Raw genomic sequence first — 21,780 nt, 5'->3', positions numbered from 1 at the left:
AACCAACAAAGATGAAAAGAGATGAAGTGCATTACATAATGGTAAAAGGAACAATGCAACAAGAAGAGCTAACGATCCTAAATATATACACACCCAATACGGGAGCACCCAGATACATAAGGCAAGTTCTTAATGACCTACAAAGAGACTTAGACTCCCACACAATAATAGTGAGAGACTTTAACACTCCATTGTCAATATTAGATCAACGAGACAGAAAATCAGCAAGGATATCCAGGACTTGAACTCAGATCTGGACCAAGCAAACCTAATAGACATCTACAGAACTCTCCAGACCAAATCCACCAAATATACATTCTTCTCAGCACCACATCACACCTACTCTAAAATTGACCACATAATTGAAAGTAAATCACTCCTGAGCAAATGCAAAAGAACAGAAATCATAGCAAACAGTCTGTCAAATTCGAACTCAGTGCAATCAAATTCGAACTCAGCATTAATAAATAACTCAGAACTGCATAGTTTCATGGAAACTGAACAACTGGCTCCTGAATGTTGACTGGATAAACAATGAAATGAAGGCAGAAATAAAGATGTTCTTCGAAACCAATGAGAACCAAGACACAACGTACCAGAATCTCTGGGACACATTTAAAGCAGTTTCTAGAGGAAAATTTATAGCAACAAATGCCCACATGAGAAGCAAGAAAAGATCTAAAATCGACACCCTATCATCACAATTGAAAGAGCTAGAGGAGCAAGATCAAAAATATTCAAAAGCTAGCAGAAGACAAAAAATAACTAAGATCAGAGCAGAACTGAAGGGGACAGAGACACACAAAACCCTTCAAAAAATCAATAAATCCAGGAGCTGGTTTTTTGAAAAGATCAACAAAATAGACAGACTGCTAGCCAGATTAATAAAAAAGAAAAGAGAAGAATCAAATAGATGCAATAAAAAACAAAAAAGTATTTTGATGCATGTTGAAAGGTTTTCTTGTATCTTGTTCCATTGTCAGGAAACGTAGGTATCAGCTAACACCCTAATACCAGCTTCATATTGTTATTTGAATAATTATATATACTATTACTTCTGTATAAATAGAAAATTTTTGAATAAATTACAACTTTTTTTCATCATACAGTTGACGTTTTCTTTCTACCTTCCTTTTTACTCTTCTTCCATTCAAACATTTATTATGTGTTGACTATATATGAGGTAGGAATTAGGCAGTGTGCTAGAGAGTGAGAAGAAGGCAGGGTCCCTGCCTTTGAGAAGCTCATAGTTTGGGCGAGAGGCTGAGTTTGAGTGTAGTAACATGCCTTAAGTGGCAGCTGATCTCTGTGGAGGTGGAATAAGGTTCATGCAGCACAATTAAGAATAGCATTTCTAGGTTAAATGGAATCAACATTTTAGAAAATTTAAACATTTATTTTTATTTGAAGTTCTGGGGTATGTGTGCAGTAATGTGCAGGTTTGTTACATAGGTAAATGTGTGTCCTGGTGGCTTGCTGCACCTATCAATCCATCACCTAGGTATTAAACACAGCATGCATTCACTGTTTCCCCTGACGGTCTCCCTTCCCCCACCCGGAATCAACATTTTAATGGATTTTTAACACTGCCAAATTGTTTCTTAAAAGGACTGTATCGAGTTACAAAGTCACCAGCAATAAATGAAAGTAGCTGATGCCCCACATCCTCACCAGAGTGAGTTTCATCACTAAGACAAAGCAACACAGCGGGAAACAGTGGCTCATACCTGTAATCTCAGCACTTTGGGAGGCCAAGGAGGTCGAATCACTTGAGCTCAGGAGTTTGAGATCACCCTGGGCATCAGACCTCCCTTTTTTCCTACAAAGGAAAAACTAAGAAATTTAGCCAAACGTGTTGGTGTGCACCTGTAGTTCCAGCTCCCTGGGTGGCTGAGGTGGGAGGATGGCTTCAGCCCTGGAGATTGAGGCTGCAGTGAGCATCCCACTGCACTCTAGCCTGGGCGGCACGGTAAAACCCTGTCTATAAAAACAAACAAACAAAACTCGATACTTTAATAGGCTTAAATTTTAGCCTCATTATTTTATTGTATTTGGCATTTCTTTTTATTATTAGTGATGTTTAATATTTTCCCATGCTTTTACTATCTTTTGTGAAAATACTTTATTCACTTAGATTCTTGGCATTATTATATATGTGTTACTCCTTTTTAAAACAACTTATTGAAGTGAAATTTACCTAATGTAAATTAACCATTTAAAAATGATCAATTCATTAAGTACATTCACAGTGTTGTGGAACCAACCCCTATATTTAGTTTCAGAACATTTTCACCACTCCTGCAAGGTACCCAGTAAGCAGTTTCTATTTGTCCCACTCCTTGTCACCAGACAACCATTAATCTACTTTCTGTTTTTATGGATTCATGAACTAGATATTTCATATAGTGGAATCATACAACATCTGACCTTTTGTGCCTGGCTTCTTTCACTTAGCATAATGTTTTGGAGGTTCATCCATATTGTAGCATGTATAAGTACTTTGTTGCTTTTTATGGCTAATATTCCATTTCATGTATATACCACAATTTTTTATCCATTCACCTGTTGATGAGAATTTGGGCTGTTTCCACCTTTTGGCTGTTATGAATAATGCAGCTGTGATCATGCACACACATGTACTTATTCAAGTACCTATTTTCACTTCCTTTAGAAGTAGACCTAGGAGTAGTATTGTGGGATCATATGGTAATTCCATTTTAACTTTTTGAGGAATTGGAAACCATTTTCTACAGAGGGTGCACCATTTTACATTCCCACCCACAATGTACAGAGTTCCCATTTCTCCACATCCTTGTCAACACTTGTGTCTTGTATATATGTTTTTTTAATGATAGTCATTATAGTGGGTGTGAACTGGTACTTGACTGTGGTTTGATTTGCATTTCCATAATAACTAATGATGTTGAGTACTGTTAATATTTGTAAGTGAGAAAATGAAGGAAAAAGAAAGCCATACTCTTGAAGTTATTTTCAAATTAGTTAAGTATCCTTGGAAGAAAGGAAATGTTTACATAAAATTAAGTAAAGTGTCCTATTCCAAATTTGAGGACTGTTAAGCTATTAATTCTGTTTAAATATTTCATCATTTTCGTAACAGAGGTACTTCTAAAATACAGTCTTTTGCCTCCAGGTTTGTTTTTAGCTTGTTTTCCATTTTTCCGTCACCTGGTTGGATTAGGGATCCAACCTAATTTATGCCTTTTAAACAATAGCACTCTAAGTGAACTTCTGGTCCCTGAAGTTTACTGATCAGTATTTCCTCAGAACTTAGAGATGTAAATCCTCAGGTCTTTCCCATATCTACTGAGTCAGAAACTTTGAGGGTGACCCCAACAGTCTGTGTTTTTATAAGCCTTTCAGTTGAGTCAGATTGGAGGCACATGTAGGTGTCAGAATAGCTACTGTAAACCAAGATTCTCAGGTTGATTCTATGATAAACAGCCCTTGTGAGGGTTGTAATCCACAATGTTGGTCTCATTAGCACCAAAATTTTTTAGCTTAAGTAGTCAGACAATATGAACAATTAAGTTGAAATCATGTTATAACCTCCTATTTAAGAAAGCATAAATCATATAGTTTTACCTAGAAATTGCTATTCAGTTTAAAAATCATGTTAAAAAGAGGAAAGTATTTTTCAAAAGCTACTTTTGATCTTTGGCCAAATACTGAAGTAATTTAAGAGGCACATACCCATGATGTATATTTTTCCTTTTATTTGTACTTTTTCAATTTTTTTGGCCTTGCTTTTCATGAGCTATGTTTCCTTTTATTTGTGACTAGACTTTATTTTTTACTACTTCAGAGCCAACATTATGAAGGTTTTTAGTGTGAAGGCCAATGCGGCAGAGATGTTGACTGGAGAGAGAAGTGTGCATGACCCAAACATGGGCTTATTTGAAGAGGAGTGTTTTTTTTCCTGCACAGGCTATTCAAATGGAAAAAGTATATCTACTTTGCAGAGTTTTATGAGGATTTAACTCACACATTTTTGTATATTAGAACATGTGTGGTACATGATAAACATTCAGTAACTGTTTTAGATTATTAGTATAATTGCTGTATGTAAAATTTGACTTTTTCTTTAACATAGAATATGGTAAGCATTGAAGCTTTTGCAAATAATATATTTGGATCTCACAACCCAACAGCATAAACCATGTGCCATTTCAAAGGCAAATCACCCACAGATACTGTCTTTCAAGAGTGTATTCATGAAGTAACTATAGAATTAAGTGTTAGGTGGCAGAGGGGAAATTCTATGATAGGGCCTCCTAAAGTCCTCCTGTTTAAAGCCTCTAGGTTAGGATGAGGGAATGATTAGGAATGATTATGGCAAAAGAAGAGTCAAAGGGTTTGAGGAAAGGCTTTTTTGTTTTGTTTTGTTTGAGATGGAATCTCTTATCGCTCTGTAGCCCAGGCTGGAGTGCAGTGGCATGATCTCGGCTCACTGCAACCTCTGCCTCCTGGGTCCTGGTTCAAGCAGTTCTCCTACCTCAGCCTCCCAAGTAGCTGGGATTACAGGCATGAGCCACCAATGCCCAGCTAATTTTTGTATTTTTTAGTAGATAAGGGGTTTCACCATGTTGGCCAGTCTGGTCTTGAACTCCTGACCTCGTGATCTGCTCACCTTGGCCTCCCAAAGTACTGGGATTACAGGCATGAGCCACTGTGCCTGGCCAAGGAAAGGCTTTTTTAGGGGAGGGGGGATTGAATATATTTGTAGACTGAAGGAGAAAAAATTAACCATATGAGAAGAGATAAGTATCAGATGATAAGAGATAGAATGAGACTGCAGAGTAGAGAGGAGCAGCTGGGGTAATGGCAGGAGACTGGCAGGCTGGAGTGGAGGAGGGATATGAGACATGCAGAGAGGAGTGGGATGTGTGGGTCTGGGGGAGCAGCCCTGGGAGACAAGACAGTTGTGTTCAAATATTTGAAAGTCCATGATATGGAGGAGGTAGCAAACTAGTTCTCTTTGGTACCAGGTGACAAAACTCATGCCAGCTGTAGGAGGACCAGACCTAGGACCAATATAGGGGAGAATTGTCTGAGGACCCAAGCAGGTGCAAAGATGACATGAACTAATCTGAAGAATGATCTTGGCTAGGCTACCTAGTTATGTTTCTTGGCAGCTCTGTAGCACTGGGTGAATCGTTTAAATGCTGGAGCAGCAGTCTCCTTCCTAACCCATTGCACCAGGCTAAGGGCCTTCCTGGCCAAGTCCTAGTGTGACAAGTTAGTTATCCACCTGGTTGTCCTCATCTTGGCTCTCTAGGGCAAGGACCAAGTCCTTGTTATATCCCCTTATGCACACAGGGTCTGAAACACAGGACTCTGTGACATGTGTTTTAGGTTTCCCATAAAACACAAAATTCTGGATGTGTCATTTACAGAATTAAATCTGTAAAAAATGGGAATAGCAATACCCATTTTGAAGGATTGTTGTTAGGGTTAAATGAGATAGCATATGAAACAACCTTGCATAATTCTTGGAACATAATAGACAACTAATAAAATTAGTTTCTTTCCTTTCTGAAAAAATCAGTATGTCATAAAATGATATTCAAGATATTGAGTAACTGTTTTAATAAACAATAATGTGTTTCCAGACACCTAAAAGGGCTCATGGCAGGAAGAATATGGGAGTGAGGCTAGACTGGAGCTTCCAGATGTTGCCCAGTCTATTTTTTTTGTCTTTAGATAAAAGTGATTTCAGGAAGAGATGCTTCTCCCCATTGTGACTTATGCGTTTTGTTTTGTTTTGTTTTGTTTTTGAGACAGAGTCTCGCTCTGTTGCCCAGGCTGGAGTACCACGGCACGATCTTGGCTCACTGCAACTTCTGCCTCCCAGGTTCAAGCAATTCTCCTGCCTCAGCCTCCTGAGTAGCTGGGATTACAGGTGCCCACCACCACGCCTGGCTAGTTTTTATAATTTTAGTGGAGATGGGGTTTTGCCATGTTGGCAGGCTGGTCTCTAACTTGTGACCTCAAGTGATCTGCCTGTCTCGGCCTCTCAGATTGCTGGGATTACAGGTGTTAGCCACCACACCTGGCCCATTGTGACCTGTTCTAATATCTAATCTTTATTTTCTGGAAATTCTATCTAATATGACTTCTCTAATAATTTAAGCTGATTTCCTCACAGACATGGAACTAATCTCATTACTATTTTCTGAAGTAGTTTGTATAATTTTTCTTAAAGCCATTTTTTTCTAGTTGCTTCCATCCATTCTTTCCTATTATTCTCCTTTGTTTGTTTCTTTGTGTTGGTAGTTTCCCTATCTAGTAATAGATAGAAGTTGTTGGCCTAGCATGGTAGCTCAGGCCAGCACTTTGGGAGGCCAAGGCAGGCGGATTGCCTGAGGTCAGGAGTTCGAGACCAGTTTGGCTAACATGGTGAAATTCAGTCTCTACTAAAAATACAAAAAAATTAGCTGGGTGTGGTAGCGTGCGCCTGTAATCCAAAAGTCATCTCAGGATCACTTGCTTGAACTAGGGAGGTGGAGGTTGTAGTAAGCTGAGATGGCGCCACTGCACACCAGCCTGTTCGACAGAACGAGACTGTCTCAAAAAAAAAAAATTGTTTTGAGGAAACTAATTGACATCATTATAAATGAAGATTCTCTTAGGACTATAGAAAGATTTCTAGTACTTTGTCTTCGCTTTAAAATTCAAATTGTGAAACACATCTTTACTTCTTCCCTGTTCTCTTAGAGCAATTCAGTAATGTTTCTGTGAGCAGATTCTATAGTAATCATAGGCAGTTGACGATATTAGCACTGCTTTATGTTAGCTCAACAATGAGAACAACAGATGCTACAAAGTAAAAATAACTGTTAAGACTTTTAATGTTGTGTGCTAAACTATATATTTGGGAGCTTCTGAATTGTGTCAAGAGTTTTAGTAATCTGAAATGTTTTTTTCAAGTGCTTATTCATTTAGTGCAATTAACACGAAGTCACATTTTCTGGAGTTGTGCTTGTACATGTGTACACAGTATTCACCATCATGTAATTATGAAGTGAACAAATATATCACTGTGTGTCATCTCATGTCATAGGACAGGTATCTGTGCATTGACAATAAATATTAAATGACTGTAAAAGAATGATACAATGCCAACAAGGAGAGGAAATATGGTGCAGAGTTAAATTTTGTATCTAAACATTGGCAAAGTGCTGCAGTAAATTACCATTTTCTTCATATTAGGCATGGTGCAAAGGAAGACTTTTTAAGTAAAGAGAAATCTCTGGAATTCAGCATAAAGACTAGTTAATTTCAGGATTTGTTGTTGTTGTTGTTGCAAGTTGTTGCTCCTTTGCAGGGAACCAACAAAAAACAAACTCTCTTTGTTACTTACTTAACATCAAAGAAAGCTTAAATGTGTAAGAGATTCCTTGCGTACAACAAGAGGAAGAAATTTAAAAGTTAATTAACATCAGTTCACTGTATTTGTGTTAATGTATGTTGTTTGTAATTTTGGAATACATCAGTTCTTTTTGCTTTATGTTATTTTTTAGTACATCATAGTAATATTTTCTTTTTATCAGGATAGTACCATAATTGGGTGCTTAATTTGTTTGGAATCTGAGAATGTTATTCTATTTATATTTTATAATTTGCATAAAAATTCAATTCTAAAATTTTAATATTTACAAATATGTATGTAATGGTTTTACTTATTGATAGAGTATAGAGAAAAGATACATATTTATCCATATATAGAAAATAAAGTATTAAATTGATATTTGAAGTAACATTGCATAGAAATTTTCATATTAAACATTTTAGGAGTGGAATTTTCTGAATTTTTCAGAGTTCACAATTACATATATACCTATAGATACAATTCTAGTCTTAAAATAGTGACAGATAAATGCTTATCTGCTAATCAGTTAGTGGAACAAACTGGATTATTTCCAAATGTAATCAAGTTACTATTAACTTGTAATCATAGCACGTGCTCTGAAGCTTTTATAAGTTCTTATTCTAAAAGCAATAAATATATTCCTGTCATACTCATGCTTAAGCAGATTGAATTGGTGCCCAGGTAATACTAGTCTAATATTTCTCTTTTGTCACTTAAACTTAACGTTCTCATGTTTCCTCCTTCTTCATTTCTTTAGGATGCATGTACCTTTTAGACAGCGTTGATAAAGGAGTTAGTGAAAGAGAATCACCAAACAGTGATACAGACTGTGTCCTGGCACAGAAGCTCTTATCTAGTTGCTTTATTGAGGTAGTCAAAGAGACCATGTATGTAGACAAGGAGGTGTCCTAGGGTATAGGGATTTTTGATATGGCATCTCATTCTTTGTCAAAAGAAAAATCAATTTTCCTGGGCAGTTTTTGATATAAGACAGAATTTGAGCACAATTCTAAGAATAAAAATTTTTGCATTTGAACTCAGATTGAATTCAAATAAACTCCATGTTTACAAAGAAAACATGGCAAGTTGACATATTTGGGCACATTGCTTAACATGTTTGAGATTCATTTTACTCATCTGTCATATATTGAAGCTTACCATTTCTTGGGCATTATACTGTTTAGTTTTCATCGAAACTTAATCGTTCTCTTACCACCTTAAAAAAATAGGAAACTGGGGCTTTTAAGGCTAATAGCTTGCTCTAGGTTGTATAGTGAGTAAGTGGAAGAATAAATATTTGAGCCCAGTTCTCTTTGATGCCAAATTTCAAGCTCTTAACTACTAAGCCCATCGTTCCCACACTTTAGTGTGCAGCAGAATTACCTGGAAAGCATACATTGCTGGGACCTAGAGTTTCTCATTCCACAATAGGGCTCAAGAATTTGTATTTCTTTTCTTTTTTAAAATCATTTTAGTTTTTCTAGAGACAGGATCTCAATCTGTTGCCCAGGCTGGAATGCAGTGGTGCAATCATGGTTCACTGCAGTGTTGAACTCCTGGGCTCAAGTGATGCTCCTACCTTGGCTTCCCAGAGTGCTGAGATTACAGGCATGAGCCACTGTGCTTGGCTAATTTTTTATTTTTTGTAGAGAGAAGGTCTCACTGTGTTGCCTAGTCTAGTCTTGAACTCCTGGTCTTAACCCATCCTTCTGCCTCAGCCTCCCAAAGTGTTGTAATTACAGCATGAGCCTCTGTGCCCAACCAGAATTTGTATTTATAACCAGGTCCAGATGTTGATGCTACTGGTTCTGGAAACTGTATTCTGAGAACCACAGTTCTGTACTGTGCTACCTGATTTGATTGCTCTGAGGGATAAATGAGAGAATTCACATATGCTTGTGTTAATAATCACTGACATTTATTGACTACTTATAACGTCTTGGATGCTCTTCCAAGTTAAATTCTTCTTATCCTGAGTTTAATTTTAGGAGCTAGTTAAATTGTAGGGAGAGTATATAAAGGTATAATCACCACTCAAAAGAGAAGGAAACTGAGGTAGGAAGAGGTGCCCAGTACGTGGTCTCACAGTGAGTCAGTGGTAGAGCGGGTTACCCTCATTATTGCTTCTGTCTGCTCATCTGGTTTGGAAGGCCAGTGTCTTCTTTGGAGCCATCCCCAGAAAGAGAGATTTCATGCTATGGGAGGGTTGAGAGAAAAGTAGACCCTTCCTTTCATCTATTGGTGTTTTGTGTCCTTGGAGGACTGTTGCAGAGTAGGCCTGGAAAAAAAGAATTTTCCTCCTTTTTATATTATTCTTCAGCATTTTGAAGGGTGGGTGATGTACTTTGTTGTTCCGATGAATGATGTGATTCTGAAAATGACCTGTATTTCAATTTAACTATGAGATCTTTGATAGTCATTAGCATGGATAAAAGAGATTCCAGGAGATTTTCTATATAAGAACCATGCTAGTGGTGCCAGTGCATTAAATTAGAAAATGTGTTGACTGATGGTGGCCGCACTCCAGCAAGGCATCTGTGGTGTTAACCTGCTGATTGCTGCTCCAGTAGCCAAGGAGAATCTCAAAAACAAAATGCAAGGATGTGAGGAAAAAAAAAAACTATTGTAATAAGTCTGAAACCTGTGCTCTGCTTAGGTAACTATATAGTTTCTTCGTTAGTTTTAAAGAGAAAAATCCTACAGAGAAAGCATCTTAAAGAAAAAATGATTTTAAGTGAGGGTATAAAGCAATTTTAAAAGATGAGATCACATTGATATGTGAATGAATACTTTATGTATTTGGTTCAGTTAAAAATTTTGTTGGGTGACTGTTATGTACAAGATACTTATAAAAAAATTTGTCTTTCCTCTCAAGGAGAACTTATAGTAGACTTCACAGTTGAGTGTTTTAGTTAATTTATATAGGAGCATTCAGTCTGAAACTGGTGTAACCTGATGCGGATCTTGTCTCAAAGCTACTGATAGGATTTTCATGATACCAGTATTTGAACCCTGGGACCCATTTTTCTTTTTAATGAGGTATCTGTTTCACTGCAGAGCTAGAGCTAGATCCCAGGCTTCCTGACTCTCAGCTTGGCGTTTTCCCTGATTTAGGATGTCTTTATTTATTTATTGTATAGATTTATCTCCAAATATTAGGGAGTGAACTTTCAAAAGGGTATTATGACTTATCCTACTTTTTTGGATATATACCTCTCTGTTTTATCCTTGTTTTTTTTTTTTTCTTTAAGATTTTAAATGCAACCTAGACACTTGACTTGTGGTTATGGTGCTGAATTTTGATATATGCAGTTTGTTTGAGAGAATCACTGTTGTGTCTATTCTGGTTTGTTGTAGGTTAACGAAGCCCTTGTCATTTGCTGATTGTGTTGGGGATGAGCTGCCGTGGGGATGGGAAGCAGGGTTTGACCCTCAGATTGGTGTCTACTACATTGATCACATCAACAGTAAGTTTTCCTTTTTGGTAAAAGCAAACGTACCAGAAAAGCAGTCCCCAAAAACCTAGTCACACAAAAGGATAAACATTTTACAAAGTGAATTTCCTTATTTTAAATCCCATTTTCTTAGTGACCAATATTTAACTGAAATGGCTGTCTTAGTATTTGGAACATGTATATAGGGTTGTCCTTATGGGGATGGAGAGGGAGAAGGGGCGTCTGACCCGTGTGCCTGTGTGCCTGCCTGCTGAGGAATGAGGATTGTCCTTTAGCACAGGTCTTGGAGCCTGTGGGGATCAGAGCTGTTGGGCTCCTCTTTCCATGGCCACTGCACCTTCTGACTGGGCTCCTCCTTTCCTTATGTTTGCCACAGAAAGACTTGGGCATTGACACAGTGTGGTTTCTGGGCTGGGATTGGAGAGGGGTTGGCCCTCATCGGTGGCTGTGGAAGACAGCATAGCTGAGAAAAGTCCTAAACCCCTTCCTTCTTTCTGTTTCCTGATTTCTTTGTCATTGGAAGGGGAAAACCTCTTGTTTTAACAGCTTTTATATCTTTCACATCTCTGACATGGTAAGTCTAGGGCAGAGGATTACTGTGGCTGTGAATGACTTTCAAAAACACATACTTTGAAGTATTTTTTATATCTTTGTGTGTGTTTATGTTTACGTGTGTTTATATGAATATCTAGCTCTCTACTTTAAAAATTTATTCAGATGATAGCATACAATACTTATTTATTTTGCTTATTCACTTAAAAATAATTATTTTTATAGATTTTGGGGAATACATAATGAATTTATTCCTTATTATCTTATTTCTTTTAGATCTATTCTTATATTTAAAATTTTTATATGCAGTAATCTGTAATATCTTTAGGAACAATATCACTGTAGCAAAGGGTTTCATTTGATACTCACTCATTGGTGATGGCTTGCAGCTGCCCTTGTGTAGCTAGATGATGTGTTTCTCAAGAGGTCAAAAAAGCCTGTATTATTGGCTCTGAGGCACTATCTTCCAGGTGGGTGAGATAGAGGGGCAGAAAGGAGCGTAAGCAGTCTAAACTCCAGTGAGCACATATGGTCATTGATCTGTTTTAATAGAACACCTGTCATACACAATTTGGGAACCAACTTTTATGTGTACTGTACATTGTTAGTTCAACACAAATACAAATAACAGTTTCTACAATTTGTTGCCTTAGCCTCTTTTATATGACCAGAAGAAATGTGACTTTTTTGTAGAGGTATTATTTCTCTCTCCTTGAAAGTTTCTAAAAGTTCTATGAAGAATTAATGATTATGTTTTTAAATTAGCTTTTAATTTTGTGTTTTCTAATAAATGTATATTGATATACTGGGTTTTGTTGTGTATCAGTAACTGACAACCAAATGTCATCTGTAATGATGATGAAATGAACTAATTTTGGTAAAATTAAGTTCATTTCAAGCACTGTCTCACCCTTATGTCATTGCAAATAAACAACTCAGTGAAATATCTGAAATGTATTAACTATTTAACTCTCACTTCTTTACTTGCTTTAGATGAATAATTATGTAGCTTTCTTTCCTTAAAGTAGTATTTGGGAAACCAGAAACCAACCTTGCCATCCTAAGTCAACAGAAATAAGCTCTTTTTGTACCAACATGAGAAAAGGAATCCTCTCAGCTTCCCTCTCAACACCTACAAACCCTTTGGTATCTAAACCCACCTTTACCGCTTTCTCCTCTTTCTCAGTGAAAGAGGCATTCCTCTGGATACCACCACCCCTATAGATACCTCTTAATAACTTTTCTGTTTCATCCTTCTTTCCTCTTTGGTATCTTTACTAGTTTTTTCCTGATTTTAAAATGTTCTTCCACCATTTCTAGTAATAAATTATTTTGTCTTAATATATAAACACTGGAAACTCAAAACAAAAACAAAACCACAAAAGAAATACAAACAGATGGCATTAAACTCCTTTTCTTCACCCTCCCAAAACCATCCTTCAGCCAAAATCCCTCACCAACTTTGGTTGTCTCCTCTTCCCTTCACAGCCAGACTTGCTGAAAGCTGTAGTCTGCAGGAACTCTACTTCCTCCATTATTCTCCATCATCTCACAGAAACTGTTCTTGCTGAGGGCACCTGAGACCCCACGATGTAGTCTGGATATTTGTCCCATTTAAATCTCATGTTGAAATATAATCTCCAGCGTTGGAGGTGGGGCCTGATGGGAGGTGATTGGATCATGAGAGTGGATTTCTCATGGTTTAGCGCCATCCCCTTGGTACTGTCTTCACTGTGGTGAGTTCTCACATGATCTGGCTGTTTAAAGGTGTGAGGCATCTTCCCCTTCCTGTCTTGCTTCCTCTCTCACCACATAATGTACCTGCTCCAACTTTGCCTTCCGCCATGAATAAAAGCTCCCTGAGGCCTCCCCAGGAGCCCAACAGATGCCAGGGCCGAGCTTGTACATCCTGCAGAACTGTGAGTCAATTAAACCTCTTTTTTTGTTTTAAAATAAATTACTCAGTCTCAGATATTCCTTTATAGTAAGGCAATAAGGGTCTAATACAACCCACAAATTATCAAATCCAAACAACACTGTAGGCTTGTCTCTGTGACTTGTCACTGTGAGTTATTCCCTCCTGCTCTTTATTCGTTGGATTTTGTGACATACTGTTCACATACCTGACCGCACCTGCCCACCTTTCTTTTACCTGTTCCTTCTTCACCTGGACCCGCTGCCAGGATTTCTGTAATAGTCTTCTGTTGTTTGCATGCTGTAGATCTCCTTGGGTGATAACTTTAGTTACTTCCTTCAGGCTGCTGGCTGCCACATCTAAGTCTTTCTCAGAGTCCAGATGCATATATTCTATTCCTTGCTAGAAGGCTCTTCCCAGTCTGCTTGCACTGGCATCTCCTTTTTCATCTCCTGCCCTGCCTGGTCTGGAGATCTCTAGGAGTACCCTGTGCCTCCTTGACTGGCTGCCTGCCTTTGTTTGCATCCATGGAGTCTAGCCTGAACACTCTCTGCACAGGTCCTAGACCTTCTTCACTGAAGGCCACATAGTTCTAGGGGTGGTCTGCCCAGGTGCCACTGCTTCTCATAGGCCTTCTCTGATACCCACCCCTCCACTTCACAGGTCCCATCACATTCTGGTTGAGTGCCCCTTCCAGATATTTCTGGAGGACCAGGTACATAGGGATTTTTTAAAAAGCATTATCATATTGCATTTATATTATATTTTGTATGTTTTCCTCACTAAATTGTGAGCCTCTTGAGGGTACTGACTGCATCTTTTATGTTTTCATCTCTAGGTGACTAGTATAATGATAAACTCTTAAAATGTTAAAAAGAAGAGCTTTATTGCTTAACTCAGCAATCAAAAGCTTTCTGTTCTTATTTAAAGAAATTAAAGTACACTTCAAGTATAAACTATACTTCAGAAAGCACCATTTTGAATATTTTGAAACTTCACTATTAGAATATAAAATTTTAAGTCTACTATTTTGCTTTAATGGTAATGGTATTCTAGTGGTCTGATGTACCCAAATTACCAGCAGCAAATAGTTCGCCCACTGAAAATGATCTGGTCCATTGTCTCATTAATCTTCAAGACATTCTTGTGAGGTTGTTTAGGAAACAAATGGTATTATCTTCTCAAACAGCTGTTCCACACATGTGTTTTGACGTTGTATAGTTTCAGCATCATTTTCTCATTATTTAAATAAAAAATGAAATAAGAAATGTTTAGCTGTTTAATACTATTTCTAAGAAACACTGTTGAATATTTAGAAGTAAAAGATTTGACCTTGACAGTAAAAGTTATTTTGGGCCATAAGTGTTTTATGGTCATATTCACCTTTCGGTGGGTATGTGTGGAATGGGGATATAGATATCAATGAGGGATGTTTGTAACTAACTAGAAGATAATAAGGAGGTGTGGTTTGTAAGGTTTTGATGTTGTTAATACAACCAGAAGTAAATCACTTTTTGGTAGAGTCAGAGTTGTACCACAGTTTTTTTTTCTTTCTTTTAGTAATCGAGGTTTCATATACATACAGAAAAATGCACAGATTTTAAGCATTTATTTTGTGTAGACTTTGACATATGTATAATCTTTTGTAACTTAACCCTGCATCAAGGTACAAACTTCTTCCGTCACCCTAGTAAGTTCTGTCCTGCCCCTTTCTACTCAGACATTGGTCTGTTTTATATAACCGTAGCTTAGTTTTGTCTGTTCTGGAACTTCATATAAAAGGATGTGTTCAGTTTTAGGAATAATTCTTTCAATATGTTTTGCAGTTTGCACCTGTAGCTCCACCTACTCGGGAGGCAGTTTGTACCTGCCGTCCCACCTACTTGCGAGGCTGAGGTGGGTAGATCTCTGAAGCCTGGGAGTTCAAGGCTGCAGTGCTCTATGATCACACCACTGCACTCCAGCCTGGTTAACAGAGTGAGACCGTGTTTCAAATGCAAGCAAACAAAAAGTTCTGGTGTATAGGAGAAAAGTAGAAAATATAGATAAATAAAAAGAAGATTGGGAGGCCGAAGCGGGCGGAACATGAGGTCAAGAGCTTGAGACCAGCCTGGCCAACATGGTGAAACCCCCTTTCAACTAAAAATATAAAAATTAGCTGGATGTGGTGTTGTGCACCTGTAGTCCCCGCTGCTCGGGAGGCTGAGGCAGGAGAATCATTTGAACCCAGGAGTCGGAGGTTGCAGTGAGCTGAGATTACGCTCCAGCCTGTGTAACAGAGTGAGACTCCGTCTCAAAAAAGAAAAATTGTCTATGTTCATACAACCCAGTGTTAACTAAGTATTCTAAATCTTTTGATGTGTATCCTTCCAGACTTTTTATATTGATACACACATGCACATATATACAGTTTTAAAAACTTATTTTGTTTTTAATTTTTTGAGGTAGAAATGGCATCTCTTTGTGTTGCCCAGGCTGGTCTCAGACTGGACCACAAGCAATCCCCCTGCCTCCCACACAGTTTTAAATGTATTTTACCTCAAATGGGGTTATATTGTATATACTTTTTTATAAACTTTTTCATCGAATATATAATTTTCATCAGAAATTTTTTTGCACCATCATATCAATTCTTTTGATAATGGAACCTCACATTTCTGTCAGATGATTTTTGTGGACTATAGTTAAGATCCTTTGAAGCTGAGCCTGGTGGCTCTTGCTTGCAGTCCCAGCTACTTAGGAGGCTGAGAGGTGGGAAGATCGCTGGAGCCTAGGAGTTCAAGGCCAGTCTTGGTAACATACGAGACTTCATCTCTTAAAAAAAAAAATAGATCCTTTAGTGCTCTTGCATAAAACCCTTCTGTGGCACATTATTGCTTACAAAATGAATTTTATGTTCTTTCACTGGACATTCAAGAGGTCATAGGCTATTCCTTCTTGGAGTATTGGTAAAGAAATGAGAGTGCATAGTGAAATAAGGAAAGAACCATCACTATGCTAGGAGAACACAGGGAAATAAGAAGACGCACCCTCTCCATTCTAAAGAGCATAGCCGTGGCTACTTGGAGAAAGTGCTTTAAGCTGACACCCAAGAGATAACTGAGTTAACCAGGCTGTAGAAAAAGAGGATGAGGAAGAAGGAGGACCATGAGTAGATTCAAAGGTCTCAAGAGGCTAAAGAAAGCAGGACTTGAGGAAAGACATGCAGGAAATTCAGTGCAGCTGGAGGCTGGTGTGACTGGGATAACCGGGGCTTTTGGCTGGAGCAGGAAACGGGCCAGGGTTTCTTGTTGGGAATCTTTCAAAGCCGTCTTTAAAAACTGCCTATTCCATGGAACTGTACTCTTTTCAGCCAGAAGAAACCCATTTGTCTCTAAACTGCCATGGCACTTAGCCATTCTTCACTCAGGGCACTAATCATGTTCTACTTACGTGTGTGTCACTATTTATTCTACATTTTGTAAGTTTCTTGGAAGAAAGGATCATGCCTGAGTATCTCATTTTCCCTATTGCATGTAGTAGATGGCAAATAGTTGTCTGTAGAAATTAATGGACAAATAATAGATAAAAATAGCAGATACTTTATAAAAAGGAAGATAAGGACCTTACTTATGTTCATTTGATTTATTCTTCCTGAGCACAGTAGGGAGAATAGAAATATGCATTATAGACAAAAATAATCTTCCTTTGAAGAGTCTAATGTTATTTTCCATGATAAGCTCTTGTAACTCATGTGTTCTCTACCTATAAAGTTCCACATCTATAAAACTGATGGAATGTGAATGCCCTTGAGGTATACGGCATTTTAACAATATGTAATATATTGTTTCTTTCATATAGTAGACAACAGCAAATTACATTATAACACCATGATCTCCCAAGGCCACTAGGTCTTAATAAAAAATACCAGATTTGTATAATATACTTGAGTATTTACATTTAATAAATAATCTTCACAAATCTATTCTGCAAATATAACGATGGATATGAAGCACAATCCTGCTTTATGAAGCCTTCTTCTAAGGTGCCTTTGGGAAGCCTCTTGTAGTTCATATCTGAATTGTGCAATATTTCAGAAATGTTAATGCTTCCCACTGACTGTCTTGTAATGTGCAGTGTTTAAACCAGTCTACCAGAGTGTTTTTCCTGACCTATCTGAGACAAATGCTGATAGTTTCTTTTCATTGTTATTATTGCACTTTATTCATTTAAGTGTCAACAGTGTTTTGTGGCATTTTAGCCACTGACAAATATTTTATTGAAATATACTGTGTCCCCAACATGGAGGGAAATATGATTGGCTCAAACCTCAAAAGATTGAGAGACAACTGAGAGTACATATCTTTTAATTATTACAACTTAAGAACATTTCAGATTTCTAACATACATTTTTAATTTTTATTATCTCTTTATTTTATTAGTTTATTAATTATATATCTCATCCTCACAAATTGTCCCAAAATTTAGTGGTTTAAAGTAATATTTATTATCTCATGTCTTCTGTGGGCCATGAATCCAGGCAGGATTCTCTGGCTCAAGGTCTCTGTCATGGTTTGCAATCAAGGTGTCCACCAGGCTTCAGTCACCTCAAGGCTTGACTGGAGGAAGATTTGCTTTCAAGCTACTCATACAGTTGTTGGCAGGATTCATTTCCTTGCTGGCTGCTGGCCAGAGGCCTCCGTCATTCCATGCCATGTGGGTCTCTCCATAGGATAAGCTCACATGGCAGCTTGCTTTGTTAGAGCCAAAAAGCCAAGAAGGACCAGGGAGAGAGAGAATGAGCAAGACAACAGAACAGTCTTTTGTAAGCTAATCTCAGAAGTAATATCTTGTCACTTAATCTATCTTCTGTTCATTAGAAGCAAGCCATTAGATTCGCCCATACTCAAGAGGTGTGAATTACTAGGAAATGAGGATTGTTGGGAGCCATCTACAGTTTTGAAAACTTTTCAAGACCACACATTTATCATTGTTAGAGGATGAGTTCTATACTTTGAGGCAGGTTGCATTCACATATATAAATATTGGAAATAGATATAGGTATTAAATATTAGGATAATCAGGGACCTCAGTTACAATGAATATTTAAACCCTAGAAGTTTGGACTCTTATTTGATCTCTGGCTATCTCCCACATTCTCCAGATGGCTGAGCTGCCTTGTGGTGTTGATGTCCTTGAAGATTCTTAGCTGGAGGGTTTGTCCATCCTGGACTATTCTCTTCTACATCTCTCATTTAGACATCAGCTGCTCTAGCATGCGGTTTTTTGGTTTTTTGTTCACAATTAGGTGAGATAATACATCTTTTGCATATTTAAATATTTGCATCTTTAAAATTAGTGTTTAAAATACTACTTTATAGAAAGCTCAACTTTAGCCAGTGAATGTGAGGCAAGAGCTCTAGGTCTGATGCAGTGGTTGCATTGTGCCTGTCCGACTCAGGCCATTTTGTTCATCACCCAGGGCTTCTCTTGGCCTCAAAAAGACCCAGGCTTCACAGCCTGAACCACTTTAGTTTAGAGTCATCCCTTATCCCTAGAGGCCAGGTTAAACATCCGTAGAACCAGTCTGGTCTCTAGAAATTCCAGTGGACCAAGTCAGATGCCCTCAGATTATTCTCTAGGGTTTGACTTGTAGCTCTTGGGGCCAACCAGAAATATTTCGTTGGACTACGTAAGATTGAGATTAACAGGCAAAGCTCTTGAAGACAGTACATGCCCCTGGACAGTCCAGAAAATTGATAATATTTTTATTCTAATTTATCAGGAACAGGTTCTTATGTTCATATATTGGCCAGCCCCTGTGGCCCATCTTGTTTTGATTATACGCAGGATTTAATTTATAGAGGTGACTGAGTGATGATGGAATGAGGTCAGTGCCATGGAGGGAAGTTTTATTGCAGTTCTCAAGGGAAGTGGTGATACCACACCATTCTGGGACACATAGTGGGGAAGCACTTGGGTTGGTTGGGATGCAGAAGGAACAGAGGAGAAGTCATGGCCCAGAGCCTGTATTGTGGTTTCCTTGGGAAGGAATGAGTGAGGCAGGGTAGGCAAGTCTGAACAAGTTTAGGATTGGCTAGATTGAATAATTTCAGCAAACCCTAGGTTATGGGAATGGTCTCTAGGTGTCCAGTACCTTGCCTTGGAAGGCGATGTAGGGTAGGAGAAATTGGTTTGGAGTGTGAGTTAGTTAAAAGAGGAGGTTAGGGATATGGGCTTTGAACTGTTGGTTTACATATGAAGAATGGGTTCATGGGAGACATTTGCTATCTCTAAGAATTAAATTAGCCCTGGGAGAGGCAGTTTCTTCCCAGACAGCAAGGCCCTGAGATGTCAAAGCATCATAAAATATATAAATTTTTAAAAAATGATCAGTATATCACCCACTGACAAATTGAAAGTGCAACATTATGTGTCATACTACGAAACTTTGAGAAGCAGTATTTTCTTGATTGTTTTTCAGTCTCATCTGCTGATCTGCCCCTGACATCTTGTATAAATGCGTATGTGGTAGCCTGTGCAAATTCCACTAAGGGAACGGGAAGCAGAGTGGATATAATTTTATAATAACTTACAGGTGTCCTTTTCCCCCAGTGTTGCTTCCATGTGCACAGATTGAGGGGAGGTGTTGAGCATATGTATATATATAATTCATTTGTTACAGCTAACTGTATCCCATTTTCATCAGCTGGTTCAAACCAGGGTAGGTTAACATGGGTGCAGAGTGATCTGTGGAGCCTTAGTTCTAGACACAGATGCTCCCTGGAGTCAAGGCTGGGGAAAGGAATGTGACTTTATAATTTCTTTGCTTTGTGATCTGAGCATCAGAGACATTGTTATAGATTGCTAGCATTAAAGGCTTTTTACATTTTGCAGTATCTCATTTAATCTTCCAAACAGCCCCCTGAATCAGCTCCATTTTATTAAGGAGGAACTTGAACCCTGGAGCAGTTTAAGAACCTGCTCAAGGTCACACAATTTGTAAATGACACACCTGGATTTGAACCCAGTTAGACTGAATACAGAGTTTATGATCTTAGCTACTGGGATATTACATCTCAGTTCTTCTTTCCAGTATTTATATTCTTAAAACTTCCTCAGGACTCAAATAATTCATCTGCTTTTTTTTAAACCTTACTTGAGCATGACCTGAATCTCAGTATTCTCAATGTATATTTCAATGTGGAATCATTTTAATCATTCAGGTATTAGGTGAAAGGAACAATTATCCCTCCTTTTCATGTTTAGTTTTTCACAATGCAGGTACCTCAGCCTTCCTGCCGCCCAGGTGGTAACCGTATCATTTTCTTTTTTCTTCTTCCTCCTGAACCTCAGTACCTCCTCATCCCTTTCCAGTAATAAATTTAGCTGAGGTTCTTGTTGGAACACTTTCCTTCTATATGTTCCATAGTCCTGTATCCACCCCTTTCATTTCCAGTGTGGCCTGGGCTGACTAATGTACACTCTCTGCCCCTAAGAAAGGGGTTGTGGAACTCTGGGCTGTGGAAGTATTTTCAGGTATGATATGACATCAAGGGCTTAAAATCTAAGAGTGTTGTTATTAATGAAGCAAAAAAAATGATTTTATTGAGGCAATTAGGCTGTGCTTTAATCTAATTTTATGTTTTACAATAACCAGAGCAGCTTATTTATTCAGTTCTCTACTAGAATCGTAGAAAACAATTGCCAGAACTTGCTGTCACATTTCTCTATTAAGGACAAGTTTATTTTCCTTTTTTATTTTCAAGAGTGATTCTTCCTCTCATTTCTCCCCTGCTATGCCCATACACACAGTGTTACTAAAAGCCATCACGTGAGGATATGAGAAGTACAGTCCAAGATCAAACTTCATCCATTTCCATTTGCATAGATTATACAAGGTTATGTTGGATTGAGTTCTCTCAGAAGCAGGCCCTAAGCCAAGAATTTAAGTGAAAGTGGTTTGTGAAGGAAATCATGGGATAAATCAGTAAGGAAATGAGGAAATAAAGAAAGTGAAGGGAAAAATCAAACCAAGATTTTATTTCTGTAAAGTCTCTGACTCCACCTGATTACGGTGGCTCCGAAGTGCAATTTACAGAGTTTGCTCTACCTGGGAGCTGTTTCTGTCTTTTTCAGTAGTCAGTTATTGGCTGCAGGTGAGTTAGCACAGTGCCCAAGAGCCGTCAGACATCCATCAACAACAAAGAGCAGGCCCTGGCAGAAAGACCCGAGAATACCAGGATAGGACACCAACGGTGTTCACTACAAAGACTACATCAGAAAATATTCTTCCATATTTCACCCTCTTTACATTTGAGAGACGTGAAAGTAAGAGAGGTAAAATACTTCTCCTAGAGTCTCACATCTGGTTAGTTGGATATGGAACCCAAACGGCCTTAGTCCCTAACCAGTGCTCTTTTCCAACAGCTGATAACGGAAAAGGGTTTTATTACTGTTCCATTATACCTCAGTTCTCTTTACTGTTC

At 38.1% G+C, this 21,780-nt stretch overlaps 1 protein-coding gene across 1 annotated transcript in view; it reads left to right on the top strand.

The window, feature by feature from the left end:
- Positions 1-21,780, top strand: part of WWC2 (WW and C2 domain containing 2) — a 210,430-nt gene that overhangs the window by 81,535 nt on the left and 107,115 nt on the right. The window contains exon 2 of the mRNA XM_012472558.3: positions 10,748-10,857. Coding sequence (XP_012327981.1) covers positions 10,748-10,857 — 110 coding nt within the window. The remainder of the gene's footprint in view (positions 1-10,747; positions 10,858-21,780) is intronic.

This window comes from Aotus nancymaae, unplaced genomic scaffold (genome assembly GCF_030222135.1).
Source record: "Aotus nancymaae isolate 86718 unplaced genomic scaffold, 86718_ANA_hifiasm-v0.15.2.pri h1tg000006l, whole genome shotgun sequence".
Lineage (NCBI taxonomy): Eukaryota > Metazoa > Chordata > Mammalia > Primates > Aotidae > Aotus > Aotus nancymaae.
Note: the sequence above shows the minus strand (reverse complement) of the source record. Positions and strands in the feature narration are given on the sequence as shown.